Genomic DNA, 19,994 nt, shown 5'->3' on the forward strand with positions numbered 1-19,994 from the left:
GGAAGAGTAGAAAGTGGTGCTCTTTCTCTTTGTAAACATGTACATGTACAGTAGAAGTAATCCTAAATCCACAGCTGGAAGGGATGAATTAAATTGGCAACTGATGCAAAACCAGTGCAGAAATTACTTATTGGACTTGGAAAAGAAGGCTTGTTTCGAAATAGTGTTGCTCTTATTCCCCTCCCTCTCCCCCCAATCACTGTAGATCTGACTAAAGACAGATTTGCAGGTTCTGGGGAAAGTTGAGCAAAACTTATTAAATTTGGCAGTGATCTGAAACAATTTCCCCAAACAACGAGAGTAGAGGTAGGTAATGAAACACAATCATAACAAGCAAAAAGATAATTAAAAGCTAAAAGTTCCCTGCCTTGCAGCAGAAACACCTCCTATCATAAAAATTGGTTTGTCTAAACTGCGGAGGCTGACTAGTACAAGAACATCTCAATCAATTAACTTCCTGAATAACATCTTGTGGGAATCTGCTGCTGCAGCTAACTGAAGAGGACAAATGTGTCAGTGTTTGTTGTGAGACTGGTAGGAAATAGGACTATAGATGGCCTGTATGCCACAGACGGGGAAGAATCCACTGGGCATTTTTAATAAAGTCCCTATATGGTGTCTTCTTTTAATGATAGTGTTGGGGACTCTGATGTTTCAGATGCAAAAACCTGGTGTAGATACTGGATTTATAAATGTAGGGTGATGTTTCAGTTTAACCAGGGAAAAATTGGTTTTGCTAAGTTAATTTTCTGCCAAGAAATGTTTTACTGTTGAAAGTCTTGAGAGGTTCTACCAGCTTCTCAATTCTACTTTTTTTGGTCTTTAGGAACAGTAACGGGAACAAAGCTGTGTACCTTCAGCAACCAATATAAATGCATAAATCTTCTTGTGAACAGTCACTTCTTTAGGGATATCAGTCCTGCTTTTTTGGTTGCTGTGCAAGAAACAAGCACAGTGTAATTTAAATTATATTTGTTCATACTCTACTTCTCTCATCCTGTCTATGTTGTTTAATATATTCTTACAAAGCCCTTGGGGCAAGGGCTATGCCTGAGTAAGGGTGAATCATATACATCGCTGTCATGTTGGCAGGTACAGTTTTATTGACAGGAGATGGCTTCTATTTGGTTTGGATAATAAAAAGGTTCATACTTTCACCAGTATTTTTCACACCTCTTCTTAGTTTCAGGGTTCAAAATTACTTATTTTAATTTCTTAAGCATCCATAGTAATATAATTATTCTAAGGATGAGCAGATTTGTAGTAAAGAACTAGATCCAGCTGACACAATTACTGTAAGCAGTGGAATAGAGATTCAGGTTTACAGTCCCTGCTGATGCAACTCTTGGTCTCTCACACTGCTGGTATTTTGGTCCTCAGATGAAATCATGTACCTGTGTAATGTAAATGTTCTCTATATAGCACACTAGCCATTTCTGCTTGTTTTTATATGCTGAGTTGCCATGTGTTATGGATTGTCACAGAAGTTTAAAATGTTCCTTGAAATAATTGTTCCCTGAAGTTACCTTCCCCTCCCCTCAACAACACCCCCTGCTTCCCCACTGAGGACATGCTGAAAGAAAAGCAGTAGTGGAGTTTTCTGTTATTTTTGCACTGATCTGACCTTGTAGGTGGGTGTTATTATGCTGGAATAAGTGAATGCTGCAGTGGTTAAAATAGAACTCATCCATGATGTGCATTTTTCCCCCACATAGAAGATCCCTCTGTCAGGTCGTGCAATTGATATAGAAAGAAGAGGCAGGTTCAAGAATTAAGATGATGGGTAAGGTTGATACTGAGAAGATTGGAAATCTGGGCTCAGCTCATTTTATGTGATTTTTTTTTTTTTTTGTGTTTGTTATGCATTATTTTCCCTCTCTTAATTAGTTCAAGTAATCTTCTAAAAACTACGGATTGCTTCTATAGCACTACTTCAGGGAGAAGGTGGGGTTCTGGGCTGAGAAAAAAAATAAAATTACTAAAAATTACTAAAAATTTACCCATAAAATTATGGGTAATGTACAATTATTTTTAGATTACTGACCTCCGTGGTTTTGTGCCTCAAGTCCGCATGTGAGATCTTTTGTAAATGGCTGCACTAAGCAGCAAGCTGTAGCTGTAATAGCTAATCCTTCAGCTCCCTGCAATGTCTCTTGACAGCACTTAAAACACTCTTCTGCAGGTTACTGTGGTTGCTGTGCTGATTTAAACAGATTTAATGAACGGCTTTGAAGTCACTATTGAAAGCCTGTTTTTAGGGAGGAGGTTTGCCATGTAGCAGTGCAACTGTGAACACTGCAGATTAGAACTGAAATATGTTGAAATTTGAAATACTTATTGAATACCAAAATGGGGAAAAATGCACTGAACTCCCTTAAATATAAGATTGTACTTTAATATTTGGTATTCTTCACACAATTTTTGTAAAGGTACTTGCAAATGTTTATCATACTCTTGTGGGAAGCAGTGTGCAGTTTGAAATCAGAAACCACTCTCTCAAGGTCTCCTCTTTATTTTTTTTATGAAGAATTTTTATGGTTTGTCTAGCAATCACCAGTTTCCCATAAGCACTGTGATAATACTGCCATTTATTTCAGGAAGAATCTGATGTTGTTAGATGTGAACAGACTATCACTAAATCTGGAGAAAGAATCTTGTAATGGAAGTGTCAGTTTGTTGAGCCTGACACTTGCAAGCCTGAGGCATTTCCCTAATGTTTTTACATTGTAGAAGGCTGTCCTTTCATTGTTTGTTTTGGAGTAATTTTGCCCAGCAACTCATAATTACATATTCTAACATATTTAGTTTAATACTGAAAATTGAGTGAATGTTTTAAGTTTCTGTTCAGCAGAAGAATCAGAAATATATTTTGCGGAATAAAAGATTTTAAAATGAAAACTTCCTTTAATATGCTAAAATGACTTCCATAAAAACTTAATGAAGGAATCCTCTAATTGCAGTCAACAGTTATTCAGCAATGAATGTATTGGTGAACATAAAACATTTTGTACCACATTTTTCAATAATTTTGTTGTGCAAAGAACACGCATTCAAATAATTTCTGAAATGGGGCGGGGGTGAACACTGAGTGTTCCCGTCTGCTCCTTCTTACTCTGCAAATCAGTTCTTCCAGCTCTGAAAGGTCAGTGGTACTCAATTGCCAGGATGTGAGCTGATCTGTTGAGTAGGGAGTTGGTGCTTTGGCAAAGATCCCTATACAAACTGTAAATACAAAATCTTTTAGGCTTTGAGATTTGCTCTGCAATTTAATTGATTTTTAACATTCTCTGAATTTTGTATGTGTTGATTAAACTACGGGAAATTATGTATATTTCAAAGTTGGTGTTTATTACTAAATGTTAAGCTTGTATTTCAGTTTTTGGACTATAAGATAGTCATAAGTATTTTCAAAATTTTATTATTATTATTATTAAATTATGTTTTCTTCAGTATCCTAAGAGCTGCTCTTATTTTCCTCCAGGAGACAGATGAGCAGAAACGTCACAAAATTGCCAATGAACTTCTGCAAACAGAAAAGGCCTACGTTAGCCGACTTGACCTCCTAGATGGGGTACATTTTTCTTGTATTTGCTTTTATTGTGTTGCCTTGGATACACTCAAATGGCTATATATAAGTGTGGGTATAAATTACATGAGATATGGCATGTTTTTCGCAATTTGCTGATTTTCCAGTCAGTCATTTTCTGTTGCCACCTGGTTTTGCCTTTGTTTCTATTTTAAGAGTGCTATATTTTTAATAAGTATTAGAATTTTGTGGCTATTAATGCAATATGTTCTGTGTGTGGAGATGTCACTATAAGCAATCATGCTGGTAGCCAACAAGGAGGATGGATAACCATGTCTTGGCTTCCAGTGAATTGGAGTGAATGTTGCAATCACCCACTCATTAGGAAAGTACTAAATACTTCTAATTTGATCCACCCAATCAGAATTTTTCTTTAGTCCTAAAAAACCTCGAAGTTGCCCATTCCAAAAAGTATATCCTCTATTTTCCCATTGTGTATTTAGAAAGAGAAATAAGTGCTCCTGCAAGGAAAGGGTTGGACGCTCATGCTTTGTACAATCTAGCTGATATTTCTCAAATGTAAAAGTTTGTACTTGATAATTTTCCTTCCTAAGTCTTGTTTACTTTCCACATAACACATACACACTTTACCTGGATGCCCCTAGCTTTGCATTGCCTTACTATTGGATATTTTTCTCAGACTCTACACTTTAAATTTCTCAGGTCCAGTGCAGAAGTTCTGTACGAACAGTTGATGAAAAGTAAAAAGTCTCAACTGATACAATAATTGTTCAGGCTGCTTGAGGATCTAAGTAACTGTCCTCATGAAAGTGGATTTGCACAGCAGACCCACACTGTGATGGATATATGGTGACTTTTAAAAGCCAAAATATTGCAGGAAAAAAAAAGCTATTTAGAGAATTTTATAAATAAAAAAAGACATTTACTTCCTTCATAGATTTTTCTGATGGGTAATGTACAATTATTTTCCTTGATGGCTTCCTAAGTGCATTACTGCTATGTCTGTTTTCCAAATACTAACTGAAGAGAATTCTGAAAAATGAGTTTCAAACACAGCTGCTCAACTGCTTCTAATGAGAGGAAAGCAGAAGACTGGGAAGGGACTGTTATATTTCTGAACTTGGTTAAAAAGTTGTGTAATCTTTATGGTCTTCAAAGTAACTAACTGTCCTGTTGGCAATGCAGCAAACTGGGCATGTTTTAGAGTGTATGTGGCAGTATATGGCTTTTTTTCTTTTAAGACACTTCTGCTGTCTCAGCTGGGGTGATCAAAGTTTCTGTCTTCAGACTTTTTTCTTCTTTTTCAAGTCCTTACCCAGACTTTTGGAGCCCTTTCTAGGGACATGCAATCTGTTCAAGCATGGGAGAGGGTGGCAGAGGGACAGTAGCTCTCCAAAAATACTTTTTTTTGGTGATGTGCATATTAACAGATGCATGTTTTGTAGCTGCACCTGGTCAGGTTGAGTCCACTGAAGGAGAAAGAATATATTTATTTTTAAAAGAGATTATAGTCCACTCAGAACTGGGTCCCTTCTGTACTTTAAATATGTGGGGACTACTCATAGTCTGCTATTTACTTTGATTTCAAAAGGATAAGGGGATACAGCATTCAAGGAAAGTGATGATCAGACATCATGCTAATTGCAAAGAACAGAAGCGTAGAAAATACTGCTGGAAGACTGGGAAAGCTGAGATGATCTAGCTGTTAAAACAGACAGGATGTCTGGAGCTGATCCAAAATGGCACTGCTTCAGCTTGGCTCTCCTTATGTCAGCCCTGCCTTGCAGTGCTCTCCTGGCTCACGAGAACAAAAGTGGGGTGTAAGGGGAGGAGAAGCCTTTCACTTCCAGTGAGGGAAAGGCAATGAATGAGTTCATCACTACCCATCTATATTATTGAAATATTAATCTTGCCTCAGCTGGAGCAGGAGGGGTAGATAGGTGGTCTTCCATTCGTTAAATATAATCGGCTGATAGGTTTGTGGCTCTTTTTCTGTATTGCAGGTATTCTATTCCAGACTCCTTGAGGAAGCCAACAGAGGTTCATTTCCACCTGAAGTAATTAATAAAATATTTTCTAACATTTCATCAATAAATGCCTTCCACAGTAAATTCTTACTTCCGGAACTTGAAAAAAGAATGCAAGAATGGTAAGAGGCAATTCACTTGGTTACATTCCTAAAACTGTGTCTGTAGAAACTCTCTTGCAGGGCTGAGGTAGGGAAAGTATCTTCAAACTAAGCTCTCCAGGCCCAGGAACTACTGTGAGTAAGAGAACATTTGCTTTTCCACTCTTCCTCAGGATCTGACTCAGCAGAGGATTTGCATCATATGCTCAAAATAAAAGGATATGGATCTCACTGAAGCCAGTGAGATTACTCATGATCTTGCTAAATTAGGGGTTCAGACTCAAATTATGTGCTACCTGGTGAATTTATTGTACAGAATACAAAGTTGAGGTAAATAACATGCATGTGGTTTATGATAATGCTGAAGTACAGTAACCTCTGTTGTTACTGCTTTTTGTAATAAGGTGGGGCAGTAGCTTCTTTTTCTTCTATATTTTAGTTTTCTGTTTGAAACTAAAATCCATGTCAGATATATTCCAGGGCCATTTTCACCTCAGCTTTTCTTGACCTCTATTTGGAGCCAGCAAAGATAGAACAGATGCAAATATACTGTGTAATACTTATGTACAGATGTAGTGTCTTTATCCTGTCTTGTGATGTGTGATTCTGGACATATTAAAACATAGCCATGCATTTTGTCTCTTCTATGTAATTGGAGAAAAAGAAAAGGTCTCAAACCTTTTCCTGCTCCTGGATTAAAAGGATTACCTCATTAAAAAAGAAATTACAAATACAGTTTCATCCAGTCATTTCACCTCAGTGCTTGTTTGCCGCCTATATTCTATGTTATCTAAAATTTATTATGAGGAATTCAAGTGTTTGTCCATACATTATTTCCATCATATAACTCCTTTATTGTCAAAAACACACCAAAAATTAGGAAAAAATGCTTTTTTGTGATATATATGAAAATCTTAGACCATACAGTGGTGCTTTAGACAGCAGCTGTACGTCTTCTGACTCTGTAAGATTATTTCCTTTTAAATGATGATTTCTTAAAATAGAATACTTTCCATGCACAAACACGTGGTGCCTCTGTGTAGTCTATAATGCAAGGAATAAATTAAATGTAAGTATTGTGAAATATAAGCAGTTCCCCACAGGATGACTTGAGTAAGTAAAACTTACCCATTTCTTTTAACAGAAGTTGAAAAAATCTGATAGGAAATATGAATGCCAGGATTACACTGCAGTGCATGTCCATGAGAAGTGGAGTTTGGATGTTTAAAAAACAGCTCACATCACATTATGTCAGTGCTGTGTAATTTGAAATGAGATTCACCGTGTAATCTTAAAATTCTGCTCTAGACACTTTATGAAGCACAGAAATACGGGTTGCCTTACTTTACATATTTGCAAAATGCTAAACTGCTCACTACTATTGTGTGTATAATTATATAGCTTCAAAGGTTGAAAAGTGCTTTTGCAAATAAGCTTTGACTCCTGGTCAGAACTAATAAATTGCATCACAAGGATATTATCTTTTCCACATTGTGTGAAAACAACCTTTGTGCTGTACCTGAGACAGCCTTTTTAAATGTCCTTGAAACATTATGCTTGTGGGAGGAGTTAGAAAAAAGGGTGCAGTTGAAGACAGCTTTTTCTGATCATTGCTGAAAGCAAAATCTGGGGTAATTTTCTCTCCCCATCACTGGTCTCTGAAATTGTCTGGCATAATAGGTTCTGCCAGATACAGTCTTCTCACCAGTTCCTCTCATTAGACACAAGAATTAAGTAAGTTCTGTAGGTAGCTTTATGTGCTTCTATTATTCTTTATCTTCCAGTAAAAAAGCTGGATAAAAAATTCTGACTCTTTCCTTGAGTTGTGATTTAAATTGAAAACTTCGAGTACAAATATCTGATTTTATAACTGGGAAAGCAGATCAAAAATAAATTCTTCGTTTTTTTTTTTGGATGAGAAGGCAGTGTGAATCTAAACTTACCAAGTGAAAGTGAAATTGTCTGGTAGCTGCATTTTGAATGAGTTGAGCAACAGCTGGAGCTGAATATCTCTTACAACATATGGCTTGAAAACACTGGAAACAACATTGTTGCAATATATTTCCCATGAAAAGCGTGTAACAGAGCATAACAGTGATCCCGTGCTATAGAATCATCGAATGGTTTGGCTTGGAACAGACCTTAAAGATCTTCTAGTTCCAGCTCCTCTTCCATGGGCAGGCATACCTTCCACTAGCCTATCAAACAAAAAAATTAGATAAAATACCCCGAGTCTTCTGTACCCAAGGATGACCAGTAGCAGATACTTGGGAATAACATAAAAACCCTGCATGATTTCAGAGACCAACTTCCCACCCTGTCTTGTCCCCTCGTTGCTAGCCCCAACAGCAGCCCAGTCCTCTGCCAGGTGTTACACAGGAACTTTCTGCCCTGCAGAGGCAGCTGGAGCTGGACCAGTTTTTGACAGTCCTTCTATATTCACTATTTAAGTATAACTTTTCTGTTCTGCACAGCTTTTCTCTCAGAGAAGTGGTGCGCTGGAGTGGGCTGTAGAATTTTTCACTTTAGACCGCAATGAGAACATTGATTTCAGACTTTTAGAAATCCATACTGAGATACTGAGTTTCTGAGTCTGTCCCTGAAAATGAGACATGAAATGTGCTTCCTATAGTATTTCTTGGAGATGGCTGTGTGCTGCTTCATATTTTTTGTGTGCCTTGGGAGTGCAGCTTCTCTCAGCCTCTCAATCTGTAGCTTTTACTATTCTGTTTTATCTGAAGATGGCATCAGGAATTGGGAAAAATGTGTGAAAGTTCTCACAAAAGACTGGAATCCAAGGGATTATCTTTCCTCCATAAGTTTCCTTAGATAAATAGTAATTAAAACCAAAATGTTAATATCTATGTTTATACAAGGCACAGAGTGGAAACTGTACAGAATGGGTTTAGCCCTCAAACCAAACCACAGGTTAAATATTTTAAGGGTTAAATTATGATCAAAAGAAGATAATGTAGTTTTAATGAACTGCAGATAAAACCAGTTAGGCCATGTTTTGTAAATGAAATCTTTCATGTCTTTAATTTCTAGCTTTATTTATTTTAGTCCTCTACATGACCTGTGGTGCTTATACATCATCAAAGGGGATACAGAGACTCTTTCTATGTGAATTCAGATTTAATGCTTGTGCTGGAACTCTATATGAGGCGATCCCAAACAGAAGGATTCTCTGTTAAACACTTGAAACTTTTTATGACCTTGTGTGACTTTTTTTCTTTCCATTTTGCTCTGACATTCCACCCTCTTACTTTGTAGGACTACCACCCCTAGGATTGGAGATATTCTGCAGAAGTTGGCTCCTTTCCTCAAGATGTACGGCGAGTATGTGAAGAATTTCGATAATGCAATGGAACTGGTGAAAACGTGGACTGAACGGTCACCTCAGTTCAAATTCATTATTCAAGACATTCAGGTAATGGGGAGAATAATGTAGATCCTCGAGTAATACATAAAAATACATAGGTTTGTGGATGAAAAAAGGGTTAAAGAGGAAAATAAATACCAAATCCCTTAGAATTTTATCCACTTCACACTGCGTTTTTCCCTACTGCTTCCTGCGTATGTGCACAACGCACCCACAAAAATTCAGATCTTTCTCCTGCAAAATAGAGGAGCAAATTGTAAAGGCTAAAACATCTGAACATTATAACAACAGTGCATTTTGTTGTAAATACCAGTTTAGGATAAATGAAAAGGCAACTCTAGATCCCTGCACTGCATCCAGTAATATTGTGTTTGCTCAGAGTAGTGCTGAGCACAGGCAGCTGAAGAGCCCAGGGATGCCAGCCTTTTCCAAAGGCTTGTTTCGCACCCTCTGGTGCTCCCTGGGGGTGTCTCTGGGAATTGGCATGTGTGTGTCCTGCTGCAGTCTGAGCACTTAGAAATAGGATGGAATATTTCTGCTTAAATTTTGCTGCTCAGTGGGGTCTTTTGGTTGTAAGCCGGGGAAGGAAACAATGTAGGTTTTAATGTAATATTTGTTTTTATAATCTAATTGCATCTAATATTATGGAAATGAATATACATCTTGAGATATGAGGGAGGGACACTGCTGGGGGAGTTGACATGGTAAATGAAACTCAAAGAAAGCACTCCCTCCTCAGGTAAAATGCATCTTTATAAGCCCATTAGAGTGATTGTTTATAATATGTGGTCATGAACAGTTCTTATTAATTTAGAAGCATTTCTCTTGTCTGTTACTACAAACTTATATTAAAATACACTGGAGTTTAAAAGATTTTTTTTTTGGTAAGACTGTCAAATACTTAGAAAAGTTTTTACTTTTTTTTTTTTTTTTTTTTTTTTTTGGTGAAGATTTTCTGATTATCTTGTTTGGTAAAATAGTTCTGTATTCTTTCAGAAGATCTACCATGCATGTCCCAAAATATATTGTTTATGATTCATCAACCATAACTTTTATTTTAAGGTATTGTAATGACATTTTTGCCTGCTTCATTGAAATATGTTTACAATTTTTTAGAAGGAAAAAGTATGTGGAAATTTGACATTGCAACATCACATGCTAGAACCAGTCCAACGCATTCCACGCTACGAGATGCTTCTAAAGGACTACCTAAGGAAATTGCCTCAGGATTCCCTAGACTGGAAAGATGCTGAAAGTAAATATCTTCAGGCCATTAAAGGAGTTATAATAAGACATTAGTAAGAGGATACTGTAAATTAAAGATATTTTCAGGAAAGATCAAGTGAAGAATTACCCATGAAAAGAATGATAGAATTTCTTTAGTGGAATCATAGCATTCCTTGAAAAAAATCCGTTTGAATTGAAGTTAATGTAAAAACCATAAAGCCTTTAGTATTCTCCTGGAGCACACACATTTTACTTTGGGTTTGGAATAGCGCACAGGTTTTGATTTGTTTGCTTTGCAGATGATCGGGGCTTGTGGTGGCTTTTTTATTTATTTTTTGTTGGCGTTTTGGCTTGCTTTATGCACATTTGGAACGTGTGACTGCTATTTGTAAAAAAGTGAAGTTAGGCTCATTGTATTTTTAAGCTTCCGCAGGGAAAAAGCACAGCCCACTTTTAAATTTCTTCCTCTCTGTATTTACATGAGAACAGTTCAAGGTATTTGCATGGAGTGTTCAAAATCACTTCCCAGATAATTCTTTTAAATATTTCATTTTTAGTACCAATACAGTAAACACTTGTAAGTTGAGCTGTTTCAAGTGAGAAAATATAGTTTGACTTTCTGAAGTACTTTGAGAAAAGGAGGGAAAGAACCATGACTATTCTTGTCACAGAAAAATGTGATTCTAAGTGCTGAAACACTACAGTAATCTGCAATAATTCTCTTCTGGTCTTTCCATATTTTCATACCTTTTTTATTTGGTACCTGACTTTTTTAAGCCTTCCACTCTACCTTGTTTTCTTTTTATTACTAACTGAAGAAATTTATTATACTTTGTAATTTACATAAAAACAACAAACATTTTTGTAGAATTACCACTGTGCCCCCCCCCTTTTTTCCCCCTATGTAGTACATAAGTAAAAGTGCAGCTTTTTTGTTTTACTTATTTTCTTTTTCTTCTGTCTAGAATCCCTGGAAATTATATCCACTGCAGCAAGTCACTCAAATAGTGCAATAAGAAAGATGGTAAACGATCCTTGTTTTCCTGATCACTTTTCAATATATTACATTTCAATATTTGGTCAAGCTAGGAGAGTGAATTGCAAATCTTCCCCAAAATGTCAAGAATTGGTTTCTTGGGTCAAAGTGATTGTTCCTACTTAATGTGTTTATACATCTGCTGGAAATGATAGACAAAATCTGTCATTGCAACAAATTCTCTCAAGTGGAAAATGGGACCGACTTAGTTCTCCTGGCTCAAATCACTGATACTGCACTGAACTCTTAACCTGGTTTCATCTGTTTCTGTGAGTGCAGGACAATGTTTGTAAAGAGCAGTTACTGTTTCTCTGCCTGATTGGGCTGGGGTGATAGGATCTTAATTGAAATGTGAGATGTTTTGGGAAAGAAATAATACAGACTGTATAAACAACTGCATTTTAAAAATTACCAAGGATATAATATTTCTAAAAGTACTTCTAGCTTTATCAACTAAATTAATCAGTCAGACCACACATGCTGGGTATAAATATGTTTTCCAAAGCTAAAACAGTCTCCAGATTTATGCCAGCTCCCATCATTTAATTTAAACTGCCTAAAGATGTGTGCTTTCAACTAATAAAGTTTATAATTGTATTTTCACTGTAAAGGAGAATCTAAAGAAGTTGTTGGAGATATATGAGATGCTGGGAGAAGAGGAAGACATTGTGAACCCTTCAAATGAGCTGATAAAAGAAGGACAGATCCTTAAACTGGCTGCTCGCAACACATCTGCCCAAGAGCGCTATCTTTTCCTGGTGAGTAGGGTGGCTGCTGCTGCTGAGAACTTTCAAATTCTCATTAAACTGAAATGATAAACCTTAGGATCTTTGCCCTGATTGATTGTATGTTGAGGTCCCAGCAAGTCTGTCTCGTGGTTCTGTGGGAGCTCTTTATCGTGGCAGGTCATCCTCTCAGCTGGAATTTGAAAAGTACAGCCATGCTCCCTTACAACTCCCTCGGAAAAGGTTTGGTGGAGTTTGTTGCTTCCCATGCATTGAAAATTGCTGATACATTTCTGCTCAGGGGTCTCTGGCATAGCCCCTCTTCTGGGTAATAAAAGGTAGTGACAGGATGTTGAGGCACAGCTCTTCCTTACCTGTGCTTCAAACAGAAGGAGAAATCATAGAATATTAAGACTTCAGCTGGGGCCACACAGCTGACTCAAATGATGCTCCCTTCATATGAGAGGTGACAAGCTCAAATATGCTGTGTCTGTGATACAGACCAGGCAGTAGTCTAGTCAGGATTTCTATGAAATAGGATTCAACTGAAGTGAGTTTTTCTTTTTAATAATTAATTCTGAGTAAAATGAGAGGGGGAAGAAAAGTGAGAAAATTGAACACTTTATATCTGATTTAATAATTGTGATTCTAGGCTGGGGATTTAGACATTTAAACACTATTTAAAGTTCTGCTTTAATAAAGGAATATATCTTTGTCCTGCTCATGTACTATTTTTGCCCCCTGTGATATGGAGGGTTTCAGGGAATAGAAACTTTAAGAAATGTTCTTTTGTCTTGGAGAAAAGACAAATATATCTTCAGATAGCATTAGTTACAACTTGTACAAAACAAAATTATTTTGGTACAGGATAAATATATACACTGAAGGGAAAAGTCCTTATTCTACAGTTTATAGTAGGTTTTGCAGAACTGGGGTGTAAGAACGGGTTTTGGTTAGAAAAGCTTTATATTGGCATAGAATATCTGGTCTGAGTGTAGTTTGATAATAAATACTATGAAGACTGCTGCATATGCAGAACAATTATTCTTACATTCACTGAAGCTGTCCTTGAATCCTATTCCTAAAGAAATAAGAAAAAGAAGTTATCTTGCATTAGGGCTTTGGTCTTCTCATGTATCAGCTGATCAGGAAAGAACCTGCTTTTACATGCACCAAGTCCAGCTTTGTGATATTGTCCAGCTCTCAGTAGACAAACTATGGCTTTACCTGTGTTTTTCTTAGTGCAAAACCACGTGTTTATTTTTTGCCCCAGTTTAACAATATGTTGCTCTACTGCGTCCCGAAATTCAGCCTGGTAGGATCCAAGTTTTCGGTTCGAACCAGAGTTGGCATAGATGGCATGAAGATTATAGAAACCCATAATGAAGAATATCCACACACTTTCCAGGTGTCTGGAAAAGAGAGGACACTGGAGCTGCAGGCCAGGTAAGCAGTCTTTTTAGCCAGTTTCTTGAGATCAAATATATACACACAGAAGAGTGGATTAACAGATTTGAAGAATGAGGCAGCGGATTTCATCTTAATGTTGGTGTTTTGAAAATAGCCTAGGCTGCCAAAAAATCATGAATTGTCAGTCCAAGAATCTCTCTGAGCAGAAGATGCATCTAGGATGCATAGCACATTGGCTAACTTTGCAGAAATGCTCACAATAGCTGTGAATGGGCTGGCTGGGAATTTGAGAGCAGTGCCAAGGCAGCCTGTCTGACTGAAGTGTTTTAGGACACTGGGTGTGTTAATCACTGGTGCCTCTGGGATCTGAGCTGCCTTGGTACCAATGAATCTGTTCACCTCAAGGCAGGTCCAACAAGCAAAGCTGTCCCTCCCAGTGGGTTCATCTCCACAGAACAGAGTTTTCTGCAGCAGTAGGTGGGCATCTGCTTTCCTCTGTTCCTCAGGCCCATTTCCCATCTGCTTGTTTTCTTCCAGTCCCAAGTACCAACCTCCTCCTGGAAGGCAAGCTCTCCTTTTAGTTCTTGTGTCCTTTTCCTCCAGGTGCACTCTTCTGACTGCCACTTCTGCTTTCCAATTTATTAGTCGTTGTATCCTCCTTTTGCTGAGTTGCCTCCTTGTATCCTCCTTTTGCTGAGTTGCATTCCCCTTACCTTTTTGCTTAGGCTAAATCATCCCTGTCTAAACTCAAAGTGAGATGCTCCTCCTCTCCTTTTAGGCCTGCTTAAAAATCCTGATCTTAGCGGTCAGGGTTTCATTGCAGCGAGGCGAGGATTAAATAAGCAGGAAAATGTCCATGGTGGGAACAGTTCTGTGTTGGCACCATGTATCTGGGGACAAACCATAGCTTGCTAGCCAATGAACTTGTAAGCTACTTTCCTTTATGGAAAACCTGTAATATTTAATGAGACTTACAGCAGAGAATGTGCAAAGATAACAGCATATAGGTATTTGCCTACACTTTCATTTAATTTCAAATTAAATATGTACTTTGAAAAATTACACAAAAAACCCCTTTCCACTAAGATCTGCAAAATTTCTAGGACAGGTTTTTGGCTATCAGTCATATCTACTGTAAATTACTGTGTGATATCTTGCTAAATATTTTGTAAATTGTTATGCCATATACCTATTTCAATGGTGAAAGGTGGCATCTTGCTATACCATTTCTGAAGCATGTTTTAATTGGATGAAAATTCATACAGCAAAGTAAGTTTATTTTGTTAGCTTTCCTACATTGCCAGTAGGAGAATGTTTATTGCACTAGTTTATTTTAGGTGAGGGAAGCGCAGATTTTTATCTTTTGCTGTGTGATCATTGTTAGAATACATTAAGTCTGTACAAAACTGTGAAGTAATAAGTGCCACGAAGCTCTTACTCAATTATATTAGAAAAAAATTATTTATGTATAAGCAGTGTATATACCCTATGCCTTAATGTCCTTAATTCATGAGCTTGTACTAACACTAATAATTCTTAATATACTCTTGGCATATTCTTTAGTAGGAGGATTATATTTATTTTTGAAACTACTATTGGAGTACATTTTCAATTACTGTTTTTAAACAGCTGGTAGATTATTTCTTTGTAAGATTGCTGGTCAGGTACTATGCTTAATAGCTCAGCTTTTTTTTTTTTACTGTAAGCAGGTAGGAAGAATGATTCTGGCTGCTTGGACAGGTTTCTTCTTCCTCATGTGCAGATGGTAGGTGGGAAGGACAAACAGTAGTTTAGGATTCTGCCAGCTTAAAAGTTCCGCTAATACTGCAAAACAACAGGTGGGGAGCTGTTTTATTTGAGCTGTTGCAAAGGTTCTCTTTTGCGTCCTTCAGAGCAATCCATAGAAAAATTAATTTTTATATGACTGGTATTACATGGTGCAGCAGAGTTTTTCCCAACACATTATCCAAGGAGGAGGCAACTACTGGAGAGCCAGATACACTGAAGTGTTAATTCTCATATTTCTAACTTTTGTCTCCTGGCTTGGTTTGGTTTTTTTTTTTGGCTGGGTTTTTTTTTTTTTCCTTCTATTTTTTTTTAATTGAACAGTTAACAATTAGTATTGTTTAAATTCTTGAGAATTACTGCAGTTACTAGGCTGCAAGATGTTGTTGATAGTGGGATAATGCTTCCTAAACTAGTCTCAAACTAATGTGTCAAATATTTCTTTTAGTTCTGAACAGGATAAAGAAGAATGGATAAAGGTAAATTCATCTACATTCTTTATTTGCTAAACATTTTGTCACTGAAGCAATCAGAAAAGTAATAATCATGTTTTCTGTCTTTACCTTCTCTCTGCTGATTAATAACTGGTCAAAATGTAGAGTCTGTTTTAAATTTTACCAAGTCTGAGGAATTTCTCCACTGTTTCCTTAGGCACTTCAGAGTACTATTGAAGCTTTTCAGCAGAGGAATGAAACTTTCAGAAATGCTATTGCTAAAGAGTATGAAGACATGCCTGTTGAAGTCTCTGTAAGCTGCTCTTATTTCTTTGTAACCTTAATACCCATTGTGTTCTTCAATAAGTGGAAAAGGTTTGGCAGAAACTTTGTTTTCAAGTTCATCATTCTTAAAGCAGGGTAATCACAAAGCAGTCATCTTATTGGTAATTGTTTTTCTTCATAATGCCAAATCTTGTAAACAAGCCTCTTTCTTTCTTGAAATGCATAACAGAGCACCCTTTCAGTGATGCATTATGATTTTTGACTGGGTTCTTTGTTATTCCTTTTATAGATTTCAAAATGCATCTTGAGCTATGTTTTGTAATTTCCTTTATAGAGGACGAGAATAACCATTTTTCCCTATTTCAAGTGCTGTGCAGTTTTTTACTAGCTTTTTAAATTCTTTTATCCTCCTCCTGGCCCTCCTTTAGAATGCTGAGCTTGGGAAGAGAGCGCCAAGGTGGATCCGGGACAATGAGGTCACCATGTGCATGAAATGCAAGGAGCCCTTCAATGCACTGACGAGGAGGAGGCACCACTGCCGAGCTTGTGGACACGTAAGTGCAAACCCTCCTGCCTGCAGCTGCTCAGCAGGCCTGGCAGTGTCTCCAGGTGTTGGAACCCAGGACATCCCTCTGGCTGCCCTGGCTGTCTCGAGACCTGGCAGGGGGCTCAGAGACCTTGGCACAAAGTCAAAAACACCTGTGGCTTCGATTCTAGCCTGTGGAAAAAGCTGACAACTTTGTATGAGGAATTACAAGCCACAAGGGTTTGAGTAATGTGGTAGTTGAATTAACACAGGGTGAAAAGTAGAATTTTGGGTCTTCTAGAATGGGGTTTGAGGGGACAAGATGGAGGGATTTGGGCGTGTCCTGACCTTCTCCTCCTTCTTCTTGCCCTCCATGTCTTGCTGTGATGGTGACACTTGTCTATTGGTTTCAGGTAGAGGCACACTTTCTAACATAAATGATAGATACTGGCACGTTATTGTAAACATAGTACACGTCGTTTTTAGTATAAAATGTGAGCACTGCCCTAAAGGGCAGACAGAATGCCATGGCTGACTTGCTAGACAGAGCTTAGCAGGTCAGAGCAAGAATGTTATAGATAAAAGAAAATAAACAACCTTGAGAAGCCAACCCTACGCATTCAGACTCCTTCTTTGGCTGTGCGAGCTGGGAAAAAAAGACTTTTACATTCTTGGGGTCACCTCGATCCACTGACCCCAAGATCCAGGCACCTGCTTGACTTCTCATGGCTCTTTGTATTCACAGAATCTTAGAATGGCTTGGGCTGGAAGGAACTTTAAACATCATCCGGTCCCAACCTCACTACTGTGGGCAGGGACCTTCCACCAGACCAGGCTGCTCAGAGTCACGTCCAGCCTGGCCTTGAACCTCTCCAGGGATGGGGCATCCACAGCTTCCCTGGGCAGCCTGTTCCAGTGCTGTGGAGTCTGCTGCTGCACTTGTAGCTGAAAGAAGCAGCTCTGCATACCACCAAGGACGCTCTGCCTGCTTTAGCTATCATGGTGAATTTGGAAGCCATTAGGAGCAGCGTACATTTGTGTAGAATGTCCCAAGGCCCTGCACACAGTATATTGTTAGTCTACTAATATGAAGAGTTTCAAGACCATATTAAGATGGCATAATTCAGCATTATTTCAGTATATTGTTAGTTTTGAGAGACCTCTACTAATATGAATAATTTCAAGACCATATTAAGATGGCATAATTCAGCATTATTTCAGTATATTGTTAGTTTTGAGAGACCTCTACTAATATGAATAATTTCAAGACCATATTAAATGGCAGAATCCAGCATTATTTCAGACAGCACTGGCTGACTCCACCAAAAGACTGTAAAACCCTGCAGTTCTTCATTAGGTTAATTTGGAACTGCTCCCAGCTGGGTTCAGTGTGTGTGAACATGTGCAAAGCACCAGGGAAGGAAAGAATATGAGGGTGGGGAGAAAGTATGGCTGCTGCCTTACATGCAGGATGCTACAGTAATACATCCAGCTTGAAAGCAACCATCAGACAGTGATAGTTGTGAGTTTCCAGAAGTTAACAAAAGAAGAGCAAACATACTGTGCTTTCTTCTCTTGCCATCCAGCAGCTCTGCCTGTCTCCACCAGATGGTAGTACAAGCTCAGATTTAATATTTGTGGTACAGGATGTCTTGTCTGACTTCTTTCTAATGTTTTTAAGTGGTATGAGGGCTTGCTGCATTCATAACGCTGCTTTTGTGCTTGGCAGAACACTAGAGACTTTTTCAGAAGCTCTAAATTACAGGTTTTATAGTTGTCATAGAGGGATTTCCCCCAGATCTTTCTGTGTTAAAAATCTGTTAATGTTAAAACCATACCCTCCCTTTTTATTTCCCTTTTTCTTTAGACTTATAACTACTTCCCTCATTATAGTTCTATCACATCTCCTTGTGCTTTCATTTCAAAAGATTTTTTTTCATGAGAGTTAATTTGGGCTAGCAGTGATGGCTTTCCAGAAGTGACTAGTTTGGAATACTTAACTAGCATTGTCTAGACCTACAAGCTGAAGGTGGTGATCTAGATTAGCACTGCAAAGCCTTGGTCCACAATAAAGTTTTGTTCAGATGTGTTAATGGTTCAAGTCCATTTTTTTTACCTTTCTTTCTTGAAATAACTTCACTCATATTTTTTATTCAGGGCATCTTTTTTCATGGGAAAGAAGAATTCTGTGGAAAAACATTTCTAATGAAACAACTCCGATATCTCTCTTGCATTTCAGTTACATATATACTGAAAAGAAAAATAATGAAAAATCAGTGGATATTAGCTTATTTATTCTGTGGATTTATTATTTGATTTTAAAATGGTACATTTTATATGTATAGGTATATATACATTTAAACATGCTAATATTTCTTAGCAAGTTAAAAAAGTAGCTATTTCTGATTTTATCGGACTTTTATCATTAAAAGTTCATATTAATTGTAGGTTTTATTCATTCACATAACCTCATTCTGGTTACATAGAAAACCAGGTAGTAAATGTACCTTTTCAGATTGGCATATAAAGAAACTGCCAGCATGGCTTGTGCTATATTCTGATTCTATACGTAACTTGAAACTACAGATATAATTAAAAGCCAAATGTGATTTTATGCAAAGTACAAAATTTCCACCAGGTAAATAGGAAGACGCACTTATAGTTAAGAAGTAGTGGCACCAATTTGGAAAACCATTATTTTCAAGTAAGTTATTGTTGAGATATTATAAACACATCTTTCTTGTTCTGTATAATAAAAAATATACTACAAAATAACATAATACTAATTTTTATTTATATTTTAATAACCTTCTATAAATACTTAAATATTATATGTATTTTATATTTCTAAGGTGGTTTGCTGGAAATGTTCTGATTACAAAGCACATCTTGAATATGATGGCAATAAATTGAACAAAGTCTGTAAAGATTGCTATCATGTTATAATTGGTTGTACAGACAGTGAAGAAAAGAAGAGGAAGGGCATCTTGGAGGTATGTCATTCAAAATACTATATGTATAGCTGCAATAATTCTGGTTCATCAGTAGGTGAAAAATGGTAGCATTCTTGCAGAGTTTATTTTCTCTTTGGGAACTAAAAAGTATGTGGATCAATTTCATGTCATTCCATAGATTTTGGTTTCCAGCACTCACCTTTGCAAAAATTGTTTTGTTTCTTGCAACTTTACATTTTTTAAGGGAATTATAAAACTTAGAACTTGTTTGCTTCTTTCAGTTACATCAGCTCCTCTGACAAAATTTAACCTTCCTTTATAAATTTTCAGTTTTCTTCTTCTGCACTTAAGCTTTCATTGCAACAGACCCCACTTCTACCAGTTGATTTTTGAAAATGTATACCCAGACTGAAAGAACTGGGGATGGAAATGAGGAGAATGGGGGAGAACTTTGCTCTTCCTTCAGAGTCTGAGTAGTAAGATACTGTTTTGATTAGTGTATAAAATGGACTTTTAAATTGCCAGGTTGCCCTCAGCTTTTGGCATCTGAAAAGT

General features: G+C 37.3%; 1 protein-coding gene across 1 annotated transcript in view; it reads left to right on the forward strand.

Annotated features, from left to right (window-relative positions):
• The window catches only part of FGD4 (FYVE, RhoGEF and PH domain containing 4), a 61,641-nt gene that overhangs the window by 39,867 nt on the left and 1,780 nt on the right, over positions 1 to 19,994 (forward strand). Inside the window, exons 5-15 of the mRNA XM_053944069.1 lie at positions 3,482 to 3,571; positions 5,551 to 5,696; positions 8,949 to 9,105; positions 10,174 to 10,312; positions 11,250 to 11,308; positions 11,932 to 12,078; positions 13,319 to 13,491; positions 15,689 to 15,719; positions 15,892 to 15,987; positions 16,388 to 16,513; positions 19,338 to 19,478. Of these exons, the coding sequence (XP_053800044.1) occupies positions 3,482 to 3,571; positions 5,551 to 5,696; positions 8,949 to 9,105; positions 10,174 to 10,312; positions 11,250 to 11,308; positions 11,932 to 12,078; positions 13,319 to 13,491; positions 15,689 to 15,719; positions 15,892 to 15,987; positions 16,388 to 16,513; positions 19,338 to 19,478 (1,305 nt within the window). The remainder of the gene's footprint in view (positions 1 to 3,481; positions 3,572 to 5,550; positions 5,697 to 8,948; positions 9,106 to 10,173; positions 10,313 to 11,249; positions 11,309 to 11,931; positions 12,079 to 13,318; positions 13,492 to 15,688; positions 15,720 to 15,891; positions 15,988 to 16,387; positions 16,514 to 19,337; positions 19,479 to 19,994) is intronic.

This window comes from Vidua chalybeata, chromosome 5, assembly GCF_026979565.1.
Source record: "Vidua chalybeata isolate OUT-0048 chromosome 5, bVidCha1 merged haplotype, whole genome shotgun sequence".
In the NCBI taxonomy this organism is placed as follows: domain Eukaryota; kingdom Metazoa; phylum Chordata; class Aves; order Passeriformes; family Viduidae; genus Vidua; species Vidua chalybeata.